We start from the raw sequence: 10,757 nt of genomic DNA on the forward strand, positions 1-10,757 counted from the left end.
ATTTCATCTGGTCCGTTCGAGGAGAAAAATCCTAATATTCCAAGCATATAATTTCTGCTACTGTAAAAGGAGATTACGAGGGCAGGTCAGCGTTATGTAATCGGGCGCTTTGACATGCATGTTACCTTAAGCATGCGTATCTCATCTTTATGGAAAAAATTTTTAAATCCCCCCTGTGTTTGCTGGATGAGCAAATCGCATCTGACAGGTCTCAAAGGGTTTTTAGTGTTGTGGCTGGAGGTAGGCGTGTTAGTGCAAGCCACAGAGAGTGATGCATTTCGACAGCTGTGTGTATGTGGGCGTGTGTGTGTGTGTGTTGGGTCTGCAAATCTGGTTGGGTGAGACCGGGCTGTATAAAAGGGCGGAGCATTGAGCAGAAGCTCTCTCAGTAGATCAAGTCTCCATCACTGTTGAGTGCCCCAAACTATCAGGGCTCTTTGGTTGGCTGGGCGGTAGATGGTTGGAATTCAGATGCTTGCCAGTTGGACAACGTCTGCAGGCTCTTTCATACTAGTGAGCCTGTAGAAGGTGAAGATCCATCTGCTGTTGATTTAAAGACCGCATTCCAGACTTTTTGCCCCAGGAGAAACTCGGAAACCCAGAGTTTAGTTATTTTTTTCCGGCGCATCCCTCCTTTTTACCTGAACAAAGGGTGTAATCGTAACCAGGTTGGCAGATGCGTCCTTCACATGTTTCTACCTTCCCTGCACACTTAATTTTTATTTTCCCTGAACACTTTTATTATTTACTTTTTTTATTTTCTTTGCACACTATTTCCCCCTGATGTCAGTTAGTTATTTATGTGATTGTCAGTTGACCAATCTCTGACCAAGAACCATTTTGTCGGTTATTGGAGAAGAATTCCTTTAGTATGGTGGTATAGAGAACTCATGTCATTATTGGTTGCGAGTCCCCTTCCTACGCCTGGTCCTTTTTTCTCCCTGACTTCTGGGTTTGAGTGACATCTTGCAGAAATGCTCTGCCTGACTAGCCACTTAGTGTTGGATGTCAAAAATTACCAAATTGTAGTCTTGAAGGGTTCAAACTTGGCTCTTGCATATCCTTTGTTTGTTTGATGGTGATTTGGCAAACACTTTAGTCGTAATCTCTTGAGTTGTAGATGACAGTAATGTGGACCGCTCATTATGTGGGATTATCTTCAGGGGTTGAATGACTCTTTATCGGCTTCACTGAGTTCATGGCGTTGTGAATAGCAGCACTGTTGCTCTTGTCAGATCTAGTTTAGGGGACTTTCCTGAAAGAAACACATTTTGGAGAAACGGTGCCAAGTAGGTCTGGTCCAAAATAAAACCAGATGTTTTTAAGTTCTGACGTTGTCATTCATCTGCAGGGAGACTGCATGGGACTTGACGGGCTCAGGCAGACAAGGTTTTATTCATTGTTATCGCCTCTGGCAAGAAGTGTTCCCTTCCTCTTGATGCAGATCAGATGGCTCTAGTTTATTTGCAAGCGAAGGGTGGCACTTTGTTCCTCTTTTTGCCAGTCAAATCTTGCATCATACTTTCAAGGCAGCTTTGAGATTTTTTTTTTAATACACTGTGTGTGTTTTGATGACTTTCTAGTTGATTGTACAAGTCTTTTATTGATACTTCTGTTGGACACTTAAGTATGCTCCCCCACAGTTGAATTAGTGTTTCCCATTGGCTTAATGGCCATATTGGTTTACTCCATTTTGTGTCTGTCTCTCTCTGCAGGTCTTGAGAGCTGCTTCAGCAGACCCCTGCAGTCCAGCCCCTCCCCAGACTCACCACAGACATGATCATCCGCCTGGGAAGACTGACCCCTGGATACTTCCGTCTCCTCCAGGTATGTAAACTGTGGTTGGCCATGGAGTGAATTTACTGCATGAAGGAATTTGTGAGCGGATAATAATGAGTTATGATGGCACTTCACTCCCTTTACTTGAATGAAAATGTTGAATACCATGTTGATTTCACAACTCCAAATGTGATTCTGTCCTGAATGTGAGTTACTGAAATCTGAGTGCAGGTGGAGAACATATGATTATAAAAGGAGGGCGGGGGGGGGGGTGAATGGAACCACTGATGCTTAGTAGAACAAAAAAGGGCATGGATTCAATAGCTTCAGTATTGAGCTTGAGTATATTGCATAATGGATATTACCATAAATATTTGATGGTATTGTGTTCTGTTGATGCAAATGACTTATAAATGTATCAGATTGGCACAATTTCTGCTCTCACCCAACTCACTAAGCTGTTAGGCTATAATGCTTTGTGCTGGCTAAATGCTTAAAGCAATATAATGGGGATGACCAATAGTCCTTGTTGACATGGTAAATGCCAGCTCAGGTGTCTCCTTCGAGGAAGTTATGATTCACATGACTTGGAATGTAAGAATGCTGTGAAGACCACATGGGCGGGAAGACAGGAGCAACAGGAATGCAGGTTATGAGCCCGGCCTAGGTTTGCGTTAGGCTTAATGGAAAAACATTTGTCATGTTAAGCAAGCAAAGTGTGAATGCCCGCATAATCCTGGCTTCCGTCATTTGTGTTACAAATGTTACAAACTTGGTGTGGATGTGTAAGATTCACCACTTGGGAGTAACTTGAAGGCCCTGCCCACATATGGTAGCTAGCTGTGCTAAAAGCCTAATAAGGATGTATACCCTAATCCTCTTAAAATTAAGTTTCCCCTTTTGATAGATTTCACCGTTGACGCTAAATTGGACGGTTGTTAAAAGCGTACCACCACCAACCTGTCAGTCAGCATTAACTTCAACCTGAAACCTGTAGCCAAGACTTTATAATGGTATCTGCTATGGGGCAAGAGGCCCCTACTACACTTTCTCTGAGACCACCCCCCCTCCCTTCTGTGACCCACCATCTGCTTTCATCACCAATGCTAGTGATGTAATTAGCACTGATGTTAATGCTAGCGATATGATTTCCTCCCCCTTTCTTTTGTTCTTGCTGCTGCCGTCATAATCCTCCAGTCATTAGTGAGACCCTCCATATGTCACAATTTAGTGTTAAGTGCCCCCCCCCCCCATAGTTTCATTGAGTGGGAAACAAAGGACAGTGCAGTTTGTTTGTTCGAATGCTTAACAGACCGTATGAGAAAGTAACTGGCAGTTACGTGAAAGTCTACAGGTTGGTGTGACAATGAAGTTGCTTTGTGGTTTGGACTTCTCGCCATTCTATAAATGTCTAGAATTCCTTTTACCATTGGGTGCTAGTGGTTAGCACTTAGTGGTTGTACTTAGTATTGATGAACTGAAGGTTTCAGTTGAAGGGTTCAGTTGTGGAAAATTGGATGTTCAGGATGAATAAGATGACTAAGAACGTTTTTCTTAAGATACAAAGGGTTATTCATCTGGATAGTAGATCAAGACTCTCCCTAAATGGTTACTTTCAGATGGGAATCGGCAATCAGATTTCCCAATTTCTTTCCAATCTCATTGCCATATATAGTTCTAATCTTCGAGTTCTGTCCAGAGGTATTTTTCACTTGAAACCCAGCAGTACTCTCTAGACGCCGGAACTCAAAATGGTGGCAGTCCTATCTCATTGACACAAGGCCCCTCAGGGACAATGGAGGGCAGGAAGAGGAGCAGTGTTGTACAGGGGAACATACTCTCCCTAAGTGGCCAGACCTCCTGCAGTGTATACCTGCCCTTTGGTATTGCATGTGTGCAAAGTCTGGTCTCTCTCGCTTTTGTGTTCTGCGAACATTGTGCCCACCTTTTGCTAAAAACGGTCCTTCCCCTATAAATGTTTAATAACTGTTCTTGGGCACAAGCTTGGGCACATGACTGAGCACTGTGGTTAAGTGGAGCTGTGGCGTGTTAAGGAAGTTTGATTTGGGTGCTATTTTTGAACATCCTCTTTAGATCTTTGTTGATCTTTGCAGAGTTGTGGTATGTCATTGTGTGTCTTCATCTTAGGTTTGGTTGGAGTTCTCTGATCCAAACTGTTGACTCACCTTTTCCTTTTGTGTTCTGTCTACAGAGACAGGTGGCAGGTGAGGTGCAGACCCCAACGAAGGACCGCGCGGTCAACCAGATCGCCATGATGCTGGCCATCATGGGCCTTAGCCTGTCCTACTACAGCGCCAAACAGATGACAGAGAAGGTCCAAACTGAGCCTGCACCCTGAAGAGACCCCCGCTGCTCCGGTCAGCTTTGAACCCGGAGAAAGGATGAGCCAACGCAGAGATGTGGAGAGAGGGAGGGAGATATGGAGATAACGTCGTTGTCCAGACCAGCACCTTTCACAGCTTACAGTCGTAGTCATGTTCAGACACTGGATTTTCTGGGATCACTCATCATCTGAGGAGAGTTCAGGGCTCTTAGGGTTATGTTATTATATATTCTTCTCGGACGTCGGGACCTTTAGGGGTGGGTTGTGAAGGAATGCGCCTACCAAAAGGGACATGTGGTTCTAATAAGACTGTTCATTTGAGCTGGTTGAGGGGGGGGGTAGAGACCAGCTGCCCAGCTGGGCTGGGCCCCGAGCATCAGTCGTTGCCATGGTACATGCATGGGAGATGCTGTCAATACTGTTCTGAGCTAAAAATGGAAAGAATAAGCTCGTAAAATTATTCTTAAGTAACTGTGAATCCTGCCAGCGCTGCCAAGCGAGTGAGGGTAGATAACTGTGAACAGTAATGCCTTTTAAAGGGAAGGCTCTCTGCATTTGAGATGTATCTAGTAACGACTGAAGGAGGGCCCAATGCCATGGCCAAGCTGGGGAGAAAGGAATTGTCACCCTTCTTTAGGTTTTTAGAAAGTCCTTGATCAGTTTAAGTGAGAAACCTTACAGAGCCCTCTGAACTGGATGTGGAGCAATAGTCACAAACCCCGTCAATATATCCAAACATGCAAGATGTCGGATGCCTATAAACAACCGCACAATACTGGTGAAACTCACTAGTTTATAGTATTTTAGGAAGTTGCTAAATCAGATCTGAAAAAAGGGACTTAATCCTAATCACTACTTTTGTTTTTTTCTGTGCTTTTTCACGTTCCGCATTAATCAATAAGTCTTGTTACAGATCTGTGGCTTTCTTGAAAAGAACCCTATAATCCGCTAGGTGTTTAAATGCAAATATTCTAACTTCAGTGAACGTTGCATGGGTGTGGAGCTTTTTAATCTCTAAGCAAAACTCAGATTTCACAATACTGTCTTTTTTTTAAAGAACGAAAACAATGAATGTATATTTCTGTGATTTTATTTTAAATGATCAAATAAAGCTGTGACTATTTTGAATGGGACTGACTACAGTGGCAGTTCAGTAATGATTTTCAAGTCTGACTGAACAAGCTCCGTTTCATAATATTTCTCCTCTGAAAAGGAAATCCCTCTCTCTCAATTTCTCTGTCAAATGATGCTAACTAAGTAGCTGCTTGACTGCTCCATGGTCGGCACTGTCACATGAAACTGGCACTGCGAGTGCCACTTCCTGTGTTGCATGTTGCCTGGTGTTCCGCAGGAGCGTGCTGTCTGCACACAACAGGAAGTGGTCAGGCCTCCAGACAGCAGCTGTCTTCCTCTTAAACTGGGGCGTCTGAATCTGTGCCCTCCCTTACCTGCCCCATTTAGTGGTGACTTGGCAAATAATTGTTCAACTGTCAAGTTTTATCGTACAGAAAGACAATCAAAATAAAAATGACTTTGCCCAGTCGCACCAGACTTGTGCAGAATGGATAAACAAGTCCATGTCTGAAAAACACTTTAACAACCCTGGAGAACAAGTCGCCATGCACCAGGCATGTGGGTTCAACAGTAGTGCTGGGGATGGCTGATTAGAGTCATGTGTGAGAGGCTGTTTTCAGCTTGCTCACTTCAGTGCAGTTCTTTGTTCCTGTACACTCAAGTTGGGTTTGAGGAACACCGTTCTTGTCAAGCCTAAAGTTAAGGGGAATACAATTACTCAGTTGGACCACCAAAGCGCTGGTGTGGCGTTCCTGAGTCTCCAGACAAATGTATCCCTGCCATTGCCACCCTCTATAAAGATGAGCTACTATAGATTAATGAGTCTTGAGAGCATGTGAAGGATGTAAGGATGTTTGAACAGTATTAGGGATCATTGCTTGCTTGCTTTTTGACTTGCTTGCTTTAGTGATTTCTGTCAGAACTAAGCGAAAGTATGTGTAGTGTTGGAATGTTGAGTGTTGTAGATTAGTTTCTCTATAGTAGATTTTATTTTATTTTTAAATAATAAAAAAAAGGTTTCAAAACGTCACAAATTTGAATATTCCGGATTTTTTGAAACCAGCTTGATGGATAAGCTTTTGTTGCGTGTGCCCAAGAAACCAATAGTAATAATGGCGTGTGCCCCCAGCCGAACTAGAAGCATCTAGCAATTTGACAAAATGGTCGCCTGCTACTGTTCTGTCAGAATCCTCTCCAGTCATCCAGATTGAGCACCAGGGAACACACACCGAAACAGTTTTGTTTATTCCCACTAAGCCAAGAGAAGGTAGATTGGAGCATGCTTTTCTGCACGTTTCCTCTTCCATTAGTGAGGGTGGGGGCAAAAGACTACGCATTCTCGCTCACGGGCAGATGTGATGCTCTGTGACAAGCCTAGGCCTCGTTGGATGACACGTGCCCCCGCCCATGGTCCCGGCTCCTCTCCGCCTCCCCCACCCCCTCCACGCTGCCTCGCACATCACTGGGCAAAAACACCACTTTGGTTTCTCCATGATGCTAGCTTAGGACACAACCCCAAATGGAGCGCTCCCATTGGCTAACCAGTGAAGCATCACAGAAATCAGCCCAGATATGAGCCACAGAGAGAGGAGGGGGGTGGGGTGGGGGGGGGGTGGCGCATGCGTGCACGCGTTCGTTTATTTTTTAACCATAAGGGAATGGGGACAAAGGATGGTATGCTTATGGGATAAGTGACCTTACCAGACTAACCTAAAGTTCTGGATGAGATGTTTTGTAAGAAGGTTTTTAAAAGGGGCTTTGTAGATGTCCTGTAAGTATGTAAATTCAAGCCTAAATTCTCCCATGAGACTGTTTAGGCTTGGTACTAATGTTGAGGGGGGAGGGGAGGGGGGGGGTCATTTGTAAAAATCAAGACATCCACCTATCTTTTGTATCCAATCATTGAACAATTTTTAAAAGAAGCAATCAAAATTATTATCCCCAATGTGTGAATGGGAAAAGAGTTGATGGTGGTTGTATTAAAGTCTCTGCCCAAGCAGAGATCTGGAGTTTGAATAAGAAGGGTAAAGGGTTTGTTTAATTTTTTTGTTTTTAAAGGTTTGTACCGCCAACACTGTGAAGAATCCACAAGGGGGTCTCTTGGCCTTCTCTGTGGGCCTGTATAGCTCATGAAGTAGCATTCTCCCTCTGTCATCCTGGCGTCTGTGTGCAAGCAGTGTGTACCCATTCGTGTGTGTGTGTGTGTTCAGCTAATGCTAGCAACTCTTTGAGGTGCCTAAGTGGGATGGCCAACCCCCGTCCCCTTCCCCATGAAATGATTTGTCGTATTGCTGCTTTATGTGCAAAATAAAGACATTTTAATCTAAGACCCCTTTGTGTCTGTGTTCATTGTTTCTTGTCAGTAATGTTTTCTTCTGAAGGGATTTGAAGTAGTAACCTTGTAGACCATATGACTGGGCAATTGGATTTATTAGAAAATTCTTGCTGAAAGAATACCATTCAGTAGGATATCTTCAAAAAATCCTCTTGCCACAAGTGCACACATCAACTTAAGAACTCCTTTTTACAGTCTTCTATATCCCTCCCAGACCTGTTACTGTATGCTCCCACCCTGCCAGGTCAGCATCTAGTATCACTGTAGTAGAGCAGAAGAGACTGCAGAATATCCAGCGTGGTGCATGCTGGGGGTTGAAGTGGGGATGGACTCCGCTCGGGGTGCATCTGTTGTGACGGGAGTCTGCTGCCCTGTCTAGAACAACACTGAGCATCACTGTGCCACCGTACCCACCCACCCTCTGCCGTCATTGCAGCCCTTTGGCCTGCCAGTCCACTGATGTAGGGTGACATGTTCTCCCTCATAAAGCAATCTAGCTGTGTTTGTTCTCTCTCTCTCTCTCTCTCTCTCTTTTCATCAGGATTTTCTGAAAAGCAGCTTATCTCCAGACTCAAAGGTTGTTAGTGGTTGTCTATTTATAGCCTGTAAAGCTTTTCCAAAGGGTTTTTATTGTCATATTTGTTTGCTTTTGTTTTAAAACAGGTTTATTAAATACATCTGAAATGGAGGAAAGGGGAGGCTTTTTGTATTTACTAAGCGAAGAAACGCAACTTTTGCACAACTTTGTGATATTAAACCTATGTCCAGAATACCTATTGACAATGGAATACAGTCAGTTTGTGTATGCCCTAAATCCAATATAAAATGGATTAAATATAGATTCCATAGGACAAGCCGCAAACATATTACATCAATGCTAGCCGATGTGGTATTTTAATGTTGCCATTCACTCCCTATTCATACATGTATGGGCATACTCCCTAAAATTACTGTTTGTTTACCCCTTTCAAACCCCCCACTTGTGCCTGCATAAGGCATCTCATATAATCAGCCGGTAACTTTTTGTGACCACTGCAGAAATGGTATCTGGTATGAGATAAAACCCAAGGGGACAAACATAGCCGGAACCTGTTGCAAAACTAGGAAGAGCTCTGACATGACAAACCACAACAACTTGACACCATAATACTTGACACCGTTACATCAGCTCCTAATGCTGGCTAGGGAACAAGATTCCATCACATCTCAAATCATCTCACTCCTTAGAAAGTTATCTGAAGAACATTCAAAACGATTCACGCTCAACAATTCAATTCAATGTCCAACTCCGATTGAATGCAACAATCTGCCCTTAACTTAATTGATTTAATCTACAGTATTAGATGGAGCCTATTCTCTCTGCTTGAGCTCACACCTTGACTACAGTATTTGGACACTGAGTTCTCTCTGTAATTAAAAACCATAGCACGACAATGTAGGTCAATCCCTGGTTTTCATCCCTGGTTATTTTTTTCACAGTGCAGCCCGCTGGAGAGTAGGCAAGAGGAGCCAAAGCAACAGTTGATTGGCTGGCTGACAAGATTTTTGGGGAATGCTGTTTGTCAGAACCTCTGTGGCTGCAAAGCCAGGCCAGGGATAGGCTGTGGTTAGAGAATTATACACTCTGAATATCCCAGTGGGAGAACTAAGATAGAAGTAGAACAGTCATTGTGACTTACATGTACTCTCAGCCATTTTCTTTTTTCATCTTAAGATTGTCTGTAGACATTTTGATATGTTTACGGTGGATAGATTGTGCTGAGCAAACTAAATTAAAATGAAGTCTAAATTCCTGTTTCGTTACTGGTCTTCAACAATGCGCTGCACCGGCGCTTTGTGTGAACCTCAATAGGCTCTTGTAAAAAGCCACTGTGTGCCCATTTTATACGGTAGTATAAATGTCATAGACAGAGAGGGATAGTGTGCCATTAGCACAACAATTAGCTGGAAGACTTTAACACACAATTAGTTCCTTTACTTTTCTCTCGCTCACTTTCTCCCTCATTCTCTCCCTGCGTCTCTCTCTCTCTCTCTCTCTCTCTCTCTCTCTTTTCATCTTTCCTTTTCTTCTCTCACTCGCTCTCTCTTTCTCCCCCACCTTTCTCTCTTTCTGTAAAACTTTTACAAACAAACAAGCTCACAGAGAGAAACCCCTAAATACTTTGTCCATTCCATTGTTCCAACCCCATTGTCCCTGTTTCAGTACCTGTCTGGTCCTGTCTGACAGCGGCAGTGCACTGACTCAGCGAAGACAGCTGACAAAAAAGTTGAGTGAGCGGAGGGCGTGGTTTGGCAGGAGAGATAAGCAAAGCCTGTTTTAAGCTCCCTGACAAGAACATATCATTGTCAACACTTGACATGTAGCCCACATACCCTTGGGTCAAGCGGCTTACTTTTGAAGGTATAAACAAGATCTGGACTGGACTGGTTATGGCATGACAACACTCATTCACACCTGTCCTGTCCTAGATATTATCACTGAGATGAAATGGAACCACACTATACACTTGAAATGATCTTCCTCTATAGGTTTTTCAGGTATATAGTGAAACCAGGAAAGGCTGGTGGAGGTAGAAATCATGGGATGGACTCATTGTAATGCATGGAACGGATTGATAGCATTCCTCCTTCTGTTCTATACATTACAATGAGCTTGTCTGTTCTATACATTACAATGAGCTTGTCCTCCAATGGAGCATATAGTATTTGCATAGTCATTTCTGAGCTACTGCTTTGTATGGCAAAGTGATTGTTAATCTTGCTCTTTGCTTTTCTCATGCTCTTAATGTATACACTCACTGAACACTTTATTAGGAACACCTGTACACCTTCTCATGGTGGAGGTGGTGTAATGGTGTGGGGAATGTTTTCTTGGCACACTTTGGGCCCGTTAATATAAATCAATCATCGCTTGAATGCCACAGCCTATTTGAGTATTGTTGCTGACCATGTGCATCCCTTCATGGCCACAATTTACCCATCTTCTAATGGCTACTTCAAGAATGATAATGCACCATGTTACAAAGTCGTCTCAAACTGGTTTCATGAACATGACAATGACAAGTTCAGTGTTCTTCAGTGGCCTTCCCAGTCACCGGATCTGAATCCAATAGAACACCTTTGGGATGTGGTAGAATGGGAGATTCACAGCTTGAAAGTGCACCTGAAAAATCTGCAGGAATTGCATGATGCAATCATGTCATCATTGACCAGAATCTCAAAGGA

The 10,757-nt window shown here is 43.4% G+C and overlaps 1 protein-coding gene across 1 annotated transcript; it reads left to right on the plus strand.

The window, feature by feature from the left end:
• Positions 1-400: 400 nt before the first annotated feature.
• Positions 401-5,265, plus strand: LOC310811129 (putative transmembrane protein ZNF593OS). The gene is made up of 3 exons (XM_083679192.1): positions 401-668; positions 1,716-1,827; positions 3,992-5,265. The coding sequence occupies exons 2-3, from the start codon at positions 1,777-1,779 to the stop codon at positions 4,136-4,138; spliced, it is 198 nt and encodes a 65-aa protein (XP_083535318.1). The 5' UTR covers positions 401-668; positions 1,716-1,776; the 3' UTR covers positions 4,139-5,265.
• Positions 5,266-10,757: the final 5,492 nt, after the last annotated feature.

This window comes from Argentina silus (genome assembly GCF_951799395.1).
Source record: "Argentina silus genome assembly, chromosome: 10".
Lineage (NCBI taxonomy): Eukaryota > Metazoa > Chordata > Actinopteri > Argentiniformes > Argentinidae > Argentina > Argentina silus.

Bases quoted from the DNA above. Each gene is read 5' to 3' on its own strand.
- LOC310811129 (XM_083679192.1), top strand. From the start codon at position 1,777: ATGATCATCCGCCTGGGAAGACTGACCCCTGGATACTTCCGTCTCCTC. The intron at 1,828-3,991 runs GTATGTAAACTG...TTCTGTCTACAG, and splicing joins GATACTTCCGTCTCCTCCAG to AGACAGGTGGCAGGTGAGGT.